Genomic DNA, 19,692 nt, shown 5'->3' with positions numbered 1-19,692 from the left:
TTATTATTACTGTGTGGCTTTTATTTTCATTGCCAAAACCGAATAAAAATAAATTATATCAACAAAACATCAAAAAACAAACAAACAAAAAAGCAACAATATCTAAGCAACTATAACCGCAATTGTTATTGTTTTATTTGGGTTTTGTTTTTTTCGAAAAGATAAAGTATCTGAAAGATACAAAATTTTGTATTGTCTGTCGAAAGTGACGAATAGGTTTTTTTATGATTCATTTTGTGTAATAATTTTAATTATTAATAATTTTAATAATTAAAAAATAAAACTTTGATTTTTTTTTATGTTTAACAACAACTTATGATAAATTTTGAAAAAATTTTCAAAAATAACAGTGAAGTGGAAAAATATTTAAGAATTGTTAAAACCTGTAGCTTGAGTGAACAAGTGCATATTTGAAAAATTCCCAAGTAAAGTGAAAAATATTTTTCAACTTTATTTTTAAATAAAATTATAAAAAAAAATTAAAAATATTTTTTCTTAATTTTACAAATTATTTTAAAAATTATAAAAATAAAAAATGTGCAATATGATTTCATAAGAAAAAAAAAATAACAGTTCTCTGCTGCGAATAAAGAAAAAAATATCCTTCCAAGTGACCATAAGAAACAAAACAAAGTGTGAGAGTGTGTTTGTGGTGAATTGGTTTGTGTCTCGACTTAAAAAAAAACTTTATTACAATTCCGGGTGATCCAAAAAAATATTAAAAAAGAATATTTTTTCTAAAATTTCTTTTTCCAAAAAAGACCCCCCTCATTTTCACCCCCATTAACTGTATTAAAAAAAAGCCGCCAAAATTCTTACCACAAGCAGTATGAATTCATATTTTGAGCAATCTGGCTTTTATGGCCACCCGCATCAGGCGACGGGCATGGGTATGGGCTCAGCGGCCCATCACGATCAAACAGCTACCGCAGCAGCGGCTGCATACAGAGGCTTCCCGCTATCATTGGGTATGTCACCATATGCCAATCATCATCTGCAACGTTCCACCCAAGATTCACCCTATGATGCCAGTATAACGGCAGCGTGCAATAAAATCTATGATGGCGCATACAAACAAGACTGTTTAAAAGGTGTTAATTCGCTGGGCGATACAAATGGCTATAAGGATATATGGAATACAAATGCGAATGGCGGCGGTGGTGGTAGTGCGGGTGGTGGCGGTGGTGGCGGCGGGGGTAGTGGATCCGGCGGCAATGGTAGCGGTGGTGCTGGAAGTGGTGGTGGAGCTGGTGGACAAAATAGCTCGATACCAGTTCGGCCATCGGCGTGTACACCAGATTCAAGAGTTGGAGGTTATTTAGATACATCGGGTGGTAGTCCGGTTAGCCATCGTGGTGGTGGATCGGCTGCAAGTGCTGTTGCAGCGGGTAGTGCATGGAATGCGAATTGTACAATTTCGGGAGCTGCTGCTGCACAAACTGCAGCAAGTAGTTTACATCAAGCTAGCAATCACACATTTTACCCATGGATGGCTATAGCAGGTGAGTTTTTTTACAACAACAAATGTATAAAAATCAAAGAGAAGAAGGGTAAAAGAGGATAGGTACATGCAGGTATTTTGAACAAGTCCAAGATCAATCAAATTATTTTAGCTTGAAGCTATAAATTCATGTTGAATGCATACCTAAGCGAACCATCCACCTGATGGCTTTGTGGTTAAATCAATTATTGTATCATGAGTCTTGAGGCTACTTGCATGATTTTATTATTTTTTTCCTCTGTCATGAAATCAATTGTGGATTTATGATTGCTAAGTTATCATTCGAAGTTGGATGATTCGGTAGTAATATCTGTGATTTTACAGAGATGCTTCTTGTTATTATCTAGCTTAGGTCTTGTTTAAAGGCCTTGAAATTTCAAGTTAAAAAGCACTTGTTAACCTTTTGTTTCTTAAAATCCACAAGTAGATATGTGCTTGTTCATATACCTACTTATTTCCAGTTCGCTAAGTTTTACTGTAGGAGTTAAGTCAAGTATAATACTTTACTTACTTGCTTTAGTATAAAAAAATAAAAATTAATTTGAAATTATCTAATCTTAAAATTACGATCATAAAATTTTTTTTAAATTAAACTTAGATCAATGTTAGTTTTTAATTCCACTTTGAAAATTGTGAACACCCATTTCCCTCAAATTATATTAATTCTTCTTCAGGTTCTAAAACAAATTTTCAAGAAGGTCAAACAAAATATATTAATTGCCACCAAAAAAATTCTTTGAGATTTGTAAAGCTTCCATAAAATTATTTCCAATTGGAAGTATATCAGATTCCAATTAGAAACTTTAAATCAATTAAGTAACGTTATTTTTCTTTAGCTAAAATACAATACAGAATTGTGTTTTTTGTTAAAAAATATTTATTTAAAATACCTAATAAAGATTTTTCTAAATATTAGACAAATTCTTTTTAGTGGTACAAAAAATATATTGTATTTCTTTTAATACAAAATTTAAGAAATATTTTCCCATTTTTTTTTAAACGAACTTAACTTAAGCGAACTTAATTAATATCCCGCAAGTTCTTATTCTTTAGATAAACATACATTTTTATAAATAAGTTGTATAAAAACCTTCAAATGAATATAACTAATAGGTAATTTATTATTAAAAAAAAAGTTAAGTTAAAGAATTTTGCAGGTAAAAGCTTTCTCATTATATTCATTAGTCAACTTTTGTCAGTTGAGATTTAAAAAAAAAATTCCTTCAGTACAAGATACCTACCAACCATTTTAAAACTTTTGTTTTTTCTTTTATTTTAAGCCATAAAAGTGGTTAAAAAGATTTCTCGGACAAAGTTTCTTTTAAAAAATATCTCTCGAATGAACAAAAATAAAAATAATCCAAAGTTAAAATCCTCCCTAAGAACATATCGTCAGGGATTAATCAAAATTATGCGATTTTTAGCTAAATATGTTAAAATATTAGAGTGAAGAAGTAAAAATAAAAATTCTTATTTGAAAAGTGCCAGACTGTACCGACACATATTTAAAGTCATCTCTGTAGGTATTGTCATTTGAAAAAAAAAAACTACAAAAATTAAATATGTATTTTGATTTTTTAATTTAAAATTTCTTAAAAAATCGTATACCTACGAATTTGTTTTTCTTTTATTTGTGAAACGGCAACACCGTCGCATTATAGGTAGGTATGTAATAAAATATTTTGTCTAAGTCACTAAAATATTAAAGAAATGCTTTTAAAGTGTTTCTACCTAGGCCGAACCCCAGAAAATAGGTACTTTTTTAACATTTTTTTTCTCGTTAAATCATTCAGGATCCAATGAATAAAATACGAAAAATATGCTTATTATTTTTTTTATATTACCATATAATTTTAAATTATTTGTTAGTAAAATATAGGTAACAATAATAATAAAAATAGAACAAGTGCATATTAGTAGGTACTTATCACTGAATTCAAAACTAAAAAAAAATGTCTGCAGGATTTAAAATTTCATCTCGCATTTCTCCAACGAAATAGGTATTTTGGTTTCAAAATTTTGTCTGAATTTTTTCAATTATCAGTCGTTCGGTTTTTTTAAATAATAAATGCTAACTTTATCATTTTGTATAAATAATGAATTTTTGTTTAATTTATTTTTTTATGATCAAGTTTATTTCCGAACTCTAGTTTTTAAGGAAAATAAAACGCAAAATCTAATTTCATATGGACTCAATAAATCGAAACTACTTAATTCTTCATAAATTTTATTGAACAAAATAGGAAAACAAAACTTTCATATCAATTTTGAACTTTTATTGTCTAAAACTTTCTTCCGTCCACCGCCGTCATAAGTAATAAACTGAACTTACTTAATTAGGTATATAGTTATTATTTTATAATTATAGTAGGTAAAACTCTTAGTTATTACCTATGTGGTATTTTAGGTACCGACATTTTCTGTCTAGAATAAAAAAAAAAAAATTGAAACAACAGCTATAACGAAATTTGTATGATGTCATAAAAACAAGTAGCCATCTTAAGACTAAAAACCCTTAAAGTCCCTTTAAAATACCTTAAAACTTTTTAAAAATTTTGGAGAAGATTTTTATTTTGTTTTTAGGTATGTTATTTTTACAATACCGATTTAATTAACGTTGGGCGGCATTTAAATTATCAAATGATTGCAAAAACAATTCACATCAAAGTATTTTGTAATCTTTGTCAACACTAAGACTTTTGATTAAAATTTTGAGGATAGAAAAGATTTTGAATTTTCTCCTGAGTCAAAAATTTCCAAAAAAAAAAAAAACTGATTTTTTTTAAATGTTTGATTCATTGGACTTAAGCTTCTCATGTGAACTAGAAAATTTTTTTTAGTTTTGTTTGCATACCAGTGCCAGTTTTGTTCAGATTGGTAATTTTTTATTCAAAATAGGTATAGCAAAGTAGCTTTTAAAAAAAAAAACTATGCACAAAAAACTTTAAAAAATCATATCTCGAAAACCTATCCATAAACATTTTTTTTAATAACTGTGATGTTCCAATTTTTTTTTTATTTTATTTAAATCAGTGTTATTTTTTATTTAATTTTTTTTTAATGTTTTTTGTTTCGTTTCAAACAGTTAATTTAGGAAAAAATGATTTCTGTCAAAACTCATTGCTTTTAATTTCAAAAGAAAGTAAATTAAAAATACTCCTTTGATAGCAATAAAAATTTAGATGTATTGGCTCGCAAACTACCACCAATTTATTGGTGTTACAAAAATGTGTTAGTATTCCTTTTAAGCACCTGTTCTCTTGCCGTTTTGTTTTAGTTTACAATTATAATTATTATATAGGTACCTTCCTATACCTTTATGACACCCTTTTATCTATCACTCCTTTAATTTTCAATATCCTTAGACAAAAAACTTACACAAATAAACAATAAATGGTCGTAAATCATACAAAAAGAATTGATGTTATGAATAGAAATGGTGTTTTCCCGCCGGTAAAACATCTTTTTTATATAACAACTAAATGTTACAAATTCTACTAGAAAAAAAATATTCATAATATAAAAAAATTATACCCTTTAAAAAGGGTTCCTTGCAACCAATCGATTTCGTTGACAAAACTCCAAAAAATTAAAAAAAGAATACAAAAATCAACCCAAATAATATTATGTTAGGTAGGTACTCGTGTAGGTTACTTTTGCTTAAGACAATAGAGACATAAAACATCTGCACTTAGTCACAGTTTTATCACAAAAAATGCACGATGAATATTGTAGAGAGAAAGTATATATGAGTACCTAAAAGTATATCTATAGAGTTTAAGTAAAAGATAAACTTCTACTATGTATTCATAAGATACAAATACATAGTATCTATAGAAATATTCTCAACTCAGCCAATCTTTCAACCCTCCCTCCATTGTGTCCCTCTCAGTGTTTTTTTTTTTTTTTTTTTGTTTTTTCATATGATTCTATGTATTGTTACAAATAAGAGACATACACTAACATTTTATATAATTGGTATGTCACAGTTGGGGGGCAAAATATGTAATCTTATATCATGTGCCCCTTCATCAGATGCAATATTATAGTTTTGTTTTATTTTTTGTTTCTCTCTGATTTTTCATGAACTTTGTTCAGATTTTTTTTGTATTTTTATTATTTATTTAACTTGCGATATGAGGACATTTTTATTAGAAATTGATAAAGGAGAAGTTATGAGTTCATAAAAAAAATTTAATTGAAGGAAAATTAGTGTAAGTAGGTACTTCTAAATAAGATCCAACTCATTTTGCATCAATATTTCTTTTTTAATTTCAGCTTTTTTTCTAAAATTTCGTATCTTATAAAAATACTCATAATTAATTCCAAAAATAATTCTGCTAATTTTGAATGTGTTAATAAATTATTAAGTACAAATTTTGATTTCCTATAAGAATTATTATACCTACATTATTTTTATTTTTTTTTTTCTGTGCATATTTTATGAGTTGAAATAAAAATTCAGTCGCGGTTTTATGCGTCATGATTAAGAAGAAATAAAAAAATATATATTATTTGATTTATACATTCAACTCGATTGAATTTATGTTATTTGTTATCATCATAAGCAGCTTCTTCGCAGCGAACTGGTCAAGTGACTGATGTATATTTAAATACACAAACAAAAAAAAAAAACAACAACAATTTATTTTGAGAAAATACTGTTCTCGTTTTTTTTTTCTGTCTCTAGAAAATATTTGAATTTATGAGGAAAAAGGGAAAGAAATATTTCGTTTTTATACAAAAACCAAAAAAAAAAAACTGAAACTCAAAAAAATTTATTTCAAATTAATTATAGCAAAAACATAAATTATTCAATGACTTTGATATGTGATTTTGGTAATTTTTGTTACTGGTTAAAATTATCATCAGACGCAGACACATTTTTGTGTTTTTTGGAAAATTTAAACAGAAAAAAAGACAAAAAAAATGAGAAAGAAAAATTTTGATAAAAATAAGTAGGTTTTGTCCCACCAATTGGTTAGCTCCGACTACTTTATGTACCAATAAATTTCATTTAGCTTTTTAATTTTATTTAGTACTCATGATTATTTAGTGTTGTTTGATATACAAGTCCAATTTGGATTGATTTGAATTTATTGTGTCGATTGATTTATTAGATTGAGTGATGAATTGATTAGTAAGAGATGTTAAAATTGTTGCTGGAGTGGTCTTCGACAATTGTTTGTAAAGGACGAAACTTTGGAACTTTAAGAAAAATAGATAATTCAAGATTATTTATTTTTTTAATTTTTTTAATTTTGAAAAAGAAAGTTTTGTTTTGATAAGAAATAGTTCAAAAATAATAGAAATTGTTATAAAAATGTTGACAAAGGGTTTTAGTTTTTGAATTTAATTTCCTTTTTGAATTTTTTGGTGTTGGGTATATTTTCGTAATGAAGTCAAAAAAAAAAAATAATAAAAAAGTTACTAAATTTTGCCTCAAGATAACACTACAATCAATTTTACGCAATTTCACATAACCCTATACGAGTGGACAAGCAAGACTATTTACTTGCCAAATTTTTATAAAATGTTTATCATTAAAATAAGACAAATTCCTAAAACCCGAGAAATATATCGGCCAAATTAATGAATTAAAATTAAAAAATCGCATAAAATTTACTTTGGAGAAATGAGTTTGCCACGGTAACGGACTCAAAAAGCTGAAACTCCGACACTTTCTAAGTTCTGTTTTTAACAAAAATTGAATCACAAACAAATACTTTTTTGTCCGAATCTTCTGTTTTCGACTTCTTTATGGATGTGATTAGTGGAAATTTGTAAAATTTCATCATTAATAATTTTAATTTCAAAATAGAAAACAGTTTGTTCTTCAAGCGTTTGAATTATTGCCGAAATCGTAGAAACTCTTTTCAGAATACAATCAATTCATATAGGTAGGTATATCACCTTTGAAGAAACTTGATTTCTTATTTCGTTGTTGTTCAGAAAAATTTTAACCAAAATTTGATAAATTGAACAGTTCCGAATCAGAACGAAAGAACTTTCTTGCCTTTGAGACACTTGATTCACAGTTCAAACCGTTTTTTTTTTCCTTACTTAAAAGGAACGAAATTAAGAACTTTTCAATTTACTGCAGCATTTGAATTCAATACAAACAAACACTTCAGCTGTCAGCACCATGATGAGATAAGTGCGGAAATTTATCTAAAAAGTCAAAAAATAGAAAAAAAAAATGGTTTTAAACTGACTAAAAGCCTTTGTAAGTCTTCGCTGACTTCTGAGGATAAGACGTTTTGTTTTTTAAACTAATTTCTGCCTAAAAATTGTCATCGAATCAGCTGACTAATCCTTAACTTAGGCACTTGAATACCTTTACTGAGTTGATGTTTATGGATTACAAAAAAATGCGAGTCTTCAATGCATAAAAAAAATGCCTGGGACAAGCTCATAAGTATTGTCTTCAGTACTTTAGCTAAGATACTTCTAAATGAACTTTTAAGGAATAGAACCCTCCAGCCTAATATGAAAATTATCAGTTTTGTCAAAAATATGGGAAACTTTTTATTTTGAATACCAGACACTCTGATTTGCAAGTTGTTATCGGCTTTGTGAAGCGATTTCTCGTTGATCTTCAGAGAAAAAAAGCTTTATTTTTTTATCTGTGGTATTTCTTGCCTAGTTCATGATATCAAAGGGCTTTAATGCAAGAATGATTATCATGAAAGTTGATCTTTATAATGTGGCAACAAATACAACTCTATAGGTAAGCCTCATTATTGTTGGAACTAAGAATGGAGTTTATCGAGAACTAATACGAACAATTAGCATTTATCTTTATGTACCATTAAACCGGATCTAAGCTCGGCCAAATTAGGAGTGTGAAGGAGCACCATTTTGAAATTCGGTCTTAACATAATTCCATAAGGCTAGCACACCTTTAATGTCTTTGAGACCTCATCTTCAGACATAGAAACATAGTACTATTTCACTTACCGTATCAGAAACTTTATAGACTGTTGAAGAAGTGCTATGGTAAATCAGAATGTTATTTTACTACATTCTTCAATAATATTCCAGGATTAGAGTAAGTTCTGGTAATGTGGTATAGGCGGTTAATGTGGTACACCTTGTTTTTGAAGAAACTAAAGATAATAGAAGGACGTCCCTTAAAGCAATACCTAGGTGACAACTTTTGTTTAACGAAAAATGCCAACTCAAAAACACGAAAATATTTCGTACTTTTCAAAAAATTGATAAATATTTATAAACGGTTACGTGTACTTTTTTTTCGAGCTTTACAAATGCATTCTGAAACGTTTAAGAAGCAATATTTACAAAAATGAATTTTTTAAGTACCTACCTACCTACCTACATCAGTTTTCTATTGATTTACGTGATTTCGATATGAGTTTGATACAAATCTATCTTTTAATATATTTTTTTTTTATTTTTTGTACACTATCACTGTTTCCTTTAATGTGGTATACTTACCATACTCTAATGTGTTATAGTAAATTCCTTTATAATATACCAACAATGAAATAAATAATTTATCTTAAATATCTTATCTTGAATTAACAAAACACAAGTAATTTTAAATATTATGTTGTTTTTTCTTTCATTCTTAATAAAAAAAAAAATATAAAAACATCTTCATTGGTTATTTTAAAAATGAAGACACTGATAAAGTATATAATATTGTATTGGAAAAGAGTATACCACATTAGCAGACGTATGTATACCACATTACCCTCCACTTTCGAAATGTGGCATTTTCGAGGTCAACGCACATTTTAATACAAAACTTTTTTTCAGAAACGAAAAATCACTGCAAAACATTCAAAACTCGAAGCTAATTTACCATTGCACATCTTCACAAATTTGCGATTAGTTTGTTTCAATAATTTCCAAAATATATTCCAAAAACAAACATGTATACCACAATACCCGACTTTACTCTACCTAAGCTTCATTACTGCTTTGCCATTCTCATGAGTCGTTCATGTTTGGTCAAGAGAACCAGCTACCACACTATACTAGCTTCTAGTAACGTTTCCCTACCTGGAGACCAAAAGATCATCGTCTAGTTCGCCAAATAGCTAAAAGTCTTGTCAGGAAGCAGCATCAGAGCTAATTTTCCGAAAGCTTTATGATGCATTTCCAATTCTTCCAGACTGATTGCTATTTTTATATTGAATAGCTTTTTTTATTTTTTCTAGAAATACCTATAGAAAGTTCAATTTCGAAAGTCCAAGTCACACAAAGCCTAATTTTCTTCCCTTTTAGTTATTTCATAATTTGAACTTCGAGTTATATTTACAAAAAATCATATATACTCGACATGTGAAAAATTTTATAGCACCTTTTCCCATCTACTGAAATTATCTTATCAGAAAAGTTCTACCTCCTTTCTTATTTGAGAGATTCTCATAAGAAATTGATACCTGCCCAATTACAATTAATTAGTACCTACCTTATACTACCTGTACCTATACTTATGAGAAAGTATGAAAATTCTTATCACTTCATTAGTGACCATAAGTCTTAACAATCTTTCGAAATATCAAATCCAATTCGAAAAGTAGTAGATACTATGACTCTACTATCATATTGATCCAATTCGCCGCAAAATCAAATGTTCCCACTTTTTCATTCTGTCTTTCTTCCCAAAATGAGAATACCTTCATAAAAAGAAATAAAAAAAAAAAAAAAAAATTCCCTTTTTTTTCATTTTATTTTGATATTTTTTTTTTTCGTTGAAAAATTACTGAATCTTTATGATGTGCCATTCGAATTGTGTGTAGAGAGGTTACCTACACGCAGTTCGAGAAGTTCGCATATAAATTAAAAATTTCATACGCACACGATTTCCGCCAATAATTCATTCAAATTTTCCCACTTCATTCCTTTTGAGAGGATTTTTTTTTTTGTTTGTTATTTTCGGTTATTGTTGGTGGTGGTCGTCGATCGTCTTGGGTCTTGACTTGATCGGTTTGTTGTTCGCTGGTGGTATAAACAGAAGACTCTGGCCATAAGAAGACCTTTGCGCCATCTATTTTGGCCACCGACGCGATGCGACGCCGCCGCCGCATCCTCCAGATGAATGTGCCACTACCACTACTGATCGGCCAGATCCAGAGTTGTAAGAGATGTATGTTGTGGGTCTTTAGTCTTTAGGGTTCCTTTCGTTTGAGATTATGTTTTTTTTCGGTTCTTGTTTGTTGTTGTATTATTAATTTTTTTACGAATCTTTCTTACGCGCTGCAACTCTGGGCTGATGATGAAGAAAAAGAATTCCTTTTGATATTCAAGTAAAAAAATTTAAAAAAAAAGCGGAAAGATGCAGAGCGAGAAATAAACCAGAAGAAGGCACACATAACGATAATGATGGGTGAAAACAGCGAGCAAATCCTTGTGGGCAAAAAAAAAGATATGATACCTACTATATATATTGCCGAGGTGATGATGATGATGCTGCTACTATACCGGACATTCGAGTTCGGTATTAAAAGGGGGGTAAATGGGGTTTGTAGCCCCTTACCAATTTATTCACAATTCACTCGAAAAACGACTCACTACTCAAAACCTGTCTTCATTAAGGGTTCTTCTTGAGAAGTTCCTTTCCCCCACAACATAAATTCCTTTATCCGGGCCTGAGTTTACTGCATTATCTTATGCACCAAATGTGCTTTAGTTTTTTTTTTTCAATTTTTTGTTTTGAGAAATTTCAAAGTTTTGACAGATTTTTTTTTTTTTGCTGATTTGCATTATTCAAATTGATTTTGTATTACTTCAAATTAATATAAGCGTTGAAAATATTACCAACAAACCGTTAAAGAGAATTGAATTTTTTTTTTGTTCCAAATTTCCAACATAAAAGAATCTATCTTTCCATGGTCGGTTATAATGATATTGCCGAATGAGTGTAGACTTGTGTGTACCATCAGAAAAAAAATAAATGAATAAAAGAAACAAACAGCTGAACCTTGAAAACTGTCAAAAAGTGAAGCAATAAAATTGTTTAAAATCAAACAGGCAATAAAAATATAAAACAAAAATGAGATAAAAAAAACCTAAGTGGGAAAGCGAAAAAATAAAACATGAACAAAAAAAAAAAAAAAAATGGGAAAAAACATGCAAAAGATTCACGCTACAGTACACCCACATTTTTTCTGTTGTTAAAAAAAAATTTATAAATTGCAAAAAAAAAAAAAAATACTTAAATAATCAAAAACACAACAACAATTTATATATTGTTTTATATTTTCGTAGGTAGCGTTTTGACGAAGACTTAAAAGCCAGATGATAAAAAAAAATTCTTTAACTTTGTAAAAATACCCTTTAACCATCTATGTAAAAGATAGATTAATATTAATAAGATATATTTTTTTTATAAATATTAATAAAACGCAATTTGAAAGCTTTAGATTAAAGCCTTAGATAAGCAGAATTTGATTGAATTTTTAAACAGGTATAAAGGAGGAAAAAAAGTTACTATCGAGTGATAATAATGTGGGTGTGGGTGTAGAGTAGGGTCTTAGTGATGTTGGGTAGGTTTAGTTTAACAGATAAAAAGTTTAAAATAAATATTTAATATTTAATAACATTTTGAAGCATAGTGTCAAAAAATGTGTAAGCCTCTTTTCTTCAGTAACTGATATTTTGAAAATATTTACGAATTTTGGTATTGTTTGTTAGTTATTTCGATTACTGCTCAACGTTAAGTAATAATACGTTTAAACGCTGAAAACACTCTTCTGAAGCAATTTTGATTTTTGCTCCTCTACATAAAGTTTGCGAAGCACCCTTAAAACCAAAAAAAAAACTACCAGAGAAACAAAATCACCGTATTTAAATTAGCAAAAAAATAACAAACTAGGTACTTATTCACAATTAGATTTCCGAAAAAAACTTCGCTTAGTTATAACCATGAATAAGTGAAGTAAAAACATCAAGCAGATTTTTGGCAAAAATAAAAACTTTCCAATTGTTTTTTTTTTTTTTTAATCATCAGATCAAAGTTATAAATTCAAGATTAATTGTTTTATTGGCTTTGTTGAGATATAATTTTCACATAAACAAATATTTTTGGAAATTTTTTTCATTTCGCAAATTTTATTTCGTCATTTTCCTTAAATTTTGCATTTTGAATGTTTTGTATAAATTTGTTTTGCAATTTTATTTTGCGTTTTCACTTTGGCAAAACTATTACTTCGAATTTTTTATTGAAATTGCAATTTATCTTGCATTACGTTTGTATCACTTTTGATAATAATTTTAAAGCTAAATCACACTTTTAATTACCTAAAGAAAACAATTTTTCATTAAAAAAAAAACTGCAAAATGTAATTTTTCAAGGTTTTTTTTTTCGAAAAGGCAGCCCAGCAAAACAAATTTTAACAAATCGATAAATTGCTATTAAAAAATAAACTAAATCAAAAAGTTTTCAAAAAAAAATTTGCGAAATTCTTGCATTGAGATGAGAGTGTCCAAATGAAACTTTGCGAAAAAAATATCATTCATTTTTTGATAACTGCTAAGTAAGAGCAAGTGCGAATTTTTTTATTGGTTTGGTTTTAGAGAAAGAAAATTTAAAGATTTATGTTGTAGTTGATTAAAAACACACGAAAACTTAAAATTTACATCAAAATTGTTTCCTATTTTAAATTCCTGTTTACCACATCCATTACCCAAATGATATTTAAGGTACTAACTACTAACTACCATATCCATTATCCTTTTCAGACAATTTTATTGTCATTTGCAGTACTACACTTCGAGTGTACACTTTGTGAACATAAACTCATCCACGGGACGTGTCCTTGAGTTTTATGAAACATTTTAGGCACATTTTGTCCATTATGATGATTATGTTCACACACACAATGTCCACTGTCCAGTTCATCTCCCATGTATTTATGGTCAGTCATATCATATCTTTTTTCTGGTACGTGATGGTTGCCACAATTTTAAAATACAATGTAAAACAATTATCATTGTTTTACATTCATAAATGTTTTGAAAGGAAAAATATCTCATTATAATTGCATAACGTGATTCAATATTGCGCCCATTAATATTGACAGGTACATGTTATTTTGAATTGAACAAAAAAATGTACCTGTACATAATAAGTCTATCTACAATCTTGACAAGTTATCGACGAAAATTTTTTTCAAGGTCACTTGAAACCAACCCAAAAAAAAAAAGGTGGGTACCTCTACCAAAATACAAACTGAGTTATTGGCAGTTATACGGTGTTGAGGTTTATTTCTGTGTGGGCACGACTAATTTGCAATAAATTAATGCGAAACTAATTCATCATGATGTAATTCTTGAAGTTTTTTTTTTTTTTTTTGGGTTTTTCGTCTTCTTAAGAAAAATAAGATATAGGTACCTACTCACAAGGATGCCTGGTTGAAAAAAAAACAAGAGGAATTTGTGTATAGGGACAACTTAAACAGAGTTGAGAGGCCCGCGAAGAATAAAAAAACCAACAAAAAAAAATCTCAAACTAAAAAAGAGATTCGAATTAAGATTTATGGGTATTTTTATCGATAATGACTTAAAAGCCTGAAAGACAATGATTTAAAGCTTGTACCGCTGGAATTTAGGCAACATTTTTTCTACCATAATAGCCCGATCAATCTAGACATTTTATCAAAGTTAATTTAAGTACAAGATTTTTTGATGCAGTTAGGTTCCTTTGATGGAGGAGAATATAAAATCACAGTTTTACACCAAAATTTGATATGGCGTATCCCCGAAAATGACTCCTGACCCCTAGGTAGTACGGAAAAAGTGATTTCACGATTTTTTGATGCAGTTAGGTTCCTTTGATGGAGGAGAATATAAAATCACAGTTTTACACCAAAATTTGATATGGCGTATCCCCGAAAATGACCCCTGATCCCTAGGTAGTACGGAAAAAGTGATTTCACGATTTTTTGATGCAGTTAGGTTCTTTTGATGGAGGAGAATATAAAACTACAGTTTTACACCAAAATTTGATATGGCGTATCCCCGAAAATGACCCCTGACCCCTAGGTAGTACGGAAAAAGTGATTTCACGATTTTTTGATGCAGTTAGGTTCCTTTGATGGAGGAGAATATAAAACCACAGTTTTACACCAAAATTTGATATGGCGTATCCCCGAAAATGACCCCTGACCCCTAGGTAGTACGGAAAAAGTGATTTCACGATTTTTTGATGCAGTTAGGTTCCTTTGATGGAGAAGAATATGAAATCACAGTTTTACACCAAAATTTGATATGGCGTGTTCCCGAAAATGACCTCTGACCCTAGGAAGTTCGAAAAAAGTGATTTCAGTCGAAGGCTTTCATAAGACCTGTTTCAAGAGGTTCTTGTAAGTATGCAATGTTTTCATCTCTCAAGTAGGTATGCAATGTTTTTCACCAATAAGTATGCAAAGCTTTTATCCTGCAGATATGCAATGTTTGTAACGCTTTAGAAAAAAACATTGCATTTTTATGTGAGGTTTCAATTAGCTCCCTTTTTTCCACTCATCTTTAATATTCTAGTATGGTCTACTGGTAAGGTGCTGGCTAGGTATGCAGAGGTACGTGGGATCGATTCCTGGTCGGCCCATGTGATGAAAATAAAAAAATGTGTTCTTTTTCAATTAAAATAATATTCTCATCATTTCAGAACAACAGAAAAAGCTGTGGAATTTCCAAAAAAGGAAAAGAAACAAAGTAGGAAAAAATTAAAATAAATAAAATAATATGTAGAAAATACAAAACAGAAAAAATCAAAAGAAAATTAATGAAATTCATTTAATTCTTTTTTTTTATGCATTTTCTACAACATTTTCTACATCACCTACAACAACTTCTATTAGGCCTTATTATAACATCCTACGCAAGTAATCCGGTTTGTGCATTAGATAAACATTCTCTAGAAAGACCTCCGTAAGGCCATTTTAAGCTGTTTGTCACAAGCTATTAGCTTGTGGATTACCTGTGAAGGAAAGTCCTATGCAATTTCGGTAAAATGCGCCAAAATGATTTGCATAAGACCTGTCCTTCTTGTTATATGAAAGCCAAAAAATAGCTTGCATTGACCCTTATGAAAGCCTAAATTGTTACTCAGGGGTCATTTTCGGGGATACGCCATATCAAATTTTGGTGTAAAACTGTGATTTCATATTCTCCTCCATCAAAGGAACCTAACTGCATCAAAAAATCGTGTACTTCCATTAACTTTGATAAAATTTCTGTTAAATTCGACTGAAATCACTTTTTCGAACTTCCTAGGGTTCAGAGGTCATTTTCGGGGATACGCCATATCAAATTTTGGTGTAAAACTGTGGTTTCATATTCTACTCCATCAAAGGAACCTAACTGCATCAAAAAATCTTGTACTTAAATTAACTTTGATATATAGTGAAATTTCGTCTAGGATGATCGGGCTAGCCCGATCAATCTAGACATTTTATCAAAGTTAATTTAAGTACAAGATTTTTTGATGCAGTTAGGTTCCTTTGATGGAGGAGAATATAAAATCACAGTTTTACACCAAAATTTGATATGGCGTATCCCCGAAAATGACTCCTGACCCCTAGGTAGTACGGAAAAAGTGATTTCACGATTTTTTGATGCAGTTAGGTTCCTTTGATGGAGGAGAATATAAAATCACAGTTTTACACCAAAATTTGATATGGCGTATCCCCGAAAATGACCCCTGATCCCTAGGTAGTACGGAAAAAGTGATTTCACGATTTTTTGATGCAGTTAGGTTCTTTTGATGGAGGAGAATATAAAACTACAGTTTTACACCAAAATTTGATATGGCGTATCCCCGAAAATGACCCCTGACCCCTAGGTAGTACGGAAAAAGTGATTTCACGATTTTTTGATGCAGTTAGGTTCCTTTGATGGAGGAGAATATAAAACCACAGTTTTACACCAAAATTTGATATGGCGTATCCCCGAAAATGACCCCTGACCCCTAGGTAGTACGGAAAAAGTGATTTCACGATTTTTTGATGCAGTTAGGTTCCTTTGATGGAGAAGAATATGAAATCACAGTTTTACACCAAAATTTGATATGGCGTGTTCCCGAAAATGACCTCTGACCCTAGGAAGTTCGAAAAAAGTGATTTCAGTCGAAGGCTTTCATAAGACCTGTTTCAAGAGGTTCTTGTAAGTATGCAATGTTTTCATCTCTCAAGTAGGTATGCAATGTTTTTCACCAATAAGTATGCAAAGCTTTTATCCTGCAGATATGCAATGTTTGTAACGCTTTAGAAAAAAACATTGCATTTTTATGTGAGGTTTCAATTAGCTCCCTTTTTTCCACTCATCTTTAATATTCTAGTATGGTCTACTGGTAAGGTGCTGGCTAGGTATGCAGAGGTACGTGGGATCGATTCCTGGTCGGCCCATGTGATGAAAATAAAAAAATGTGTTCTTTTTCAATTAAAATAATATTCTCATCATTTCAGAACAACAGAAAAAGCTGTGGAATTTCCAAAAAAGGAAAAGAAACAAAGTAGGAAAAAATTAAAATAAATAAAATAATATGTAGAAAATACAAAACAGAAAAAATCAAAAGAAAATTAATGAAATTCATTTAATTCTTTTTTTTTATGCATTTTCTACAACATTTTCTACATCACCTACAACAACTTCTATTAGGCCTTATTATAACATCCTACGCAAGTAATCCGGTTTGTGCATTAGATAAACATTCTCTAGAAAGACCTCCGTAAGGCCATTTTAAGCTGTTTGTCACAAGCTATTAGCTTGTGGATTACCTGTGAAGGAAAGTCCTATGCAATTTCGGTAAAATGCGCCAAAATGATTTGCATAAGACCTGTCCTTCTTGTTATATGAAAGCCAAAAAATAGCTTGCATTGACCCTTATGAAAGCCTAAATTGTTACTCAGGGGTCATTTTCGGGGATACGCCATATCAAATTTTGGTGTAAAACTGTGATTTCATATTCTCCTCCATCAAAGGAACCTAACTGCATCAAAAAATCGTGTACTTCCATTAACTTTGATAAAATTTCTGTTAAATTCGACTGAAATCACTTTTTCGAACTTCCTAGGGTTCAGAGGTCATTTTCGGGGATACGCCATATCAAATTTTGGTGTAAAACTGTGGTTTCATATTCTACTCCATCAAAGGAACCTAACTGCATCAAAAAATCTTGTACTTAAATTAACTTTGATATATAGTGAAATTTCGTCTAGGATGATCGGGCTATAAGTGCCATTTTGATGTCTAATACATTTTTTAAAGTACAATTTTATAAAAAATGGTAAAATAATACATCTTTCCACTTTTGCGTAGAAATAAAAAAAAATGTATTTTAAATAAAATATCGAATTAATTCAAAATAATAGGTACCAAACAAAAATCGCCAACAAAAATAACACAAATACACGTACGATTCTGCCGCATCAGAGAGCTTGGAATTATTGTTCGGTTTCTCTTCTTCGGTTAACCTAACCCATCATCCATCCAAGCGCAGCGCATATAAGATCATCGCCGCGATAGCACGAGAAACTTATAAATTAAAAATTTCTCACATTTATTACAACAACAACAAGGTATAGGCAAAAAAAAAAAAATAAAAAAAAAAGAAAAAAAATGAAGACGAAGAAGCTTCCACTACCACCGACGACGACAACGAGAAAGACGCACGGTAAGGCCATACCACAAATCAGTGGTATGGTCTGGTCTTAGGAGAAGAAGTCAGTCTTTAGCAATCAGCAAATCAAATAAACAAAAAAAAAAAACTTAAAAGTATGAGAAATATTTTTTTTTTTTTTACTTTGACTAAGTTAACATATTTTAGTCTTTTAAGCCAAAGCTTAATGCTTTGTTGAGATTTTTAAAACTATCCACACCTACAATATCAAAATAAAAAAAAAAAAACCTTATAAGCTAATTTAGATTTAATTATAAAAATGATGAATGAGCACTTTGAGTAGGGGAGAGTGGGGCCAAATGTAACACTTTTTTCTAAAATCGATGGTTCTCCTACAAATTTGAAAGTGGGTCAACCAGACCTTTTTTAAATTAAAGACCCATGTTTTAGCTCCAAGATCCATCATAAAAATTTAGCAAAACATAACGGTAAAGTTGAAAAATAAAGCTTCCAAATAAAAAATCGTGTTGTTTCAACTTACCCCACATACGGGGCAAAGTGTAACACATACCGGGGTAGGTTGTACCAAGAACTAAAAATAAGAGAAAAATACCTTTATTTGTTTATATTTATTTATTTTTAATTAATAACAATAAAAACAAACCTCAGTCATGAAATTTTGGTGCGAATTTGTAAAAAAAGGGGCAAATCCAAGATTTAGAGAGAAAATTTGACAGTAGTCTTAAATACAAGTTATTCGAATTAATAAATTGTTTTATAAGCTTTATGAATTCAAGTGGTGGTTCAAAAATGTGTTTCCAATTTCAAAATAAATACAAATTCAATTACAAGCATTCATATTCAGGGTTGTTAATTATATTAGGTAAACAATTTTTCAGTATAGGTAGGTTTTTACATGGTACAACTTGCCCCGGAAAAATGTTACAACTAGCCCCAGCATGAAATTTGGCACATAAAATCAATTTAAAAAAAAAGCGAAACTGACATAGACATAACATATACACGCAATTTGAGCCAAAACACAGTTGCATATAACAAAAAAACACTTAGCACTCTATCTTTTTCGGGTAAAGAGGTAGACCAAAAATAAAATTTAAAAAAAAAGTTACAAACATGCATTTTTTGGGCACCACTAGTGTAACTTCTCACCCTGTCGTCTAATCTTCATCTGAAGAAAATGTGCCGGTAGATATGCAAAAATTGAGCATTTTTCTCCTTTACGCGTTTCTTAATATTGAATGGAACATCGCTTTTTTTAGCTGTTAATTCTTACCCCTGTTACATTTAGCCCCACTCTCCCCTACGGCTTGATGGGCTTCTCTTATGGTTGAGAGGTTAATATTTTGTTTTGTCTATTTTTGAGCTATTCTCTTTAGCTTTCATCTTATATAGAATTTATAGAGAATATAGAGAAAAAAAAAGATACAAAGATAATATTAATTTACATAATTAACTAATTAGTATTTTGTATTAGTAGGTGACTACATATGTTATGTTATAAAGGCTTTTATGCGCGCGAAATTATTTTTTGTTTTGTTTCAAGATTTTTTTTGATTACGTCATCATTGATCGGTAGCTATAC

The 19,692-nt window shown here is 30.0% G+C and overlaps 1 protein-coding gene across 3 annotated transcripts in view; it reads left to right on the top strand.

Moving 5' to 3' along the window:
* The first annotated feature begins 574 nt into the window (after window positions 1–574).
* LOC129913105 (homeotic protein ultrabithorax) overlaps window positions 575–19,692 on the top strand; it is a 172,590-nt gene continuing 153,472 nt past the window's right edge. For all 3 annotated transcript variants that reach the window (XM_055991601.1, XM_055991600.1, XM_055991599.1), the window contains exon 1: window positions 575–1,502. In XM_055991601.1, the coding sequence (XP_055847576.1) occupies window positions 830–1,502 (673 nt within the window). In that variant the 5' untranslated portion in view covers window positions 575–829. The remainder of the gene's footprint in view (window positions 1,503–19,692) is intronic.

This window comes from Episyrphus balteatus, chromosome 3 (genome assembly GCF_945859705.1).
Source record: "Episyrphus balteatus chromosome 3, idEpiBalt1.1, whole genome shotgun sequence".
Taxonomy (NCBI): Eukaryota; Metazoa; Arthropoda; class Insecta; order Diptera; family Syrphidae; genus Episyrphus; species Episyrphus balteatus.
The sequence above is the reverse complement of the archived record's forward strand: the minus strand, read 5'-3'. Positions and strand labels throughout refer to the sequence as shown.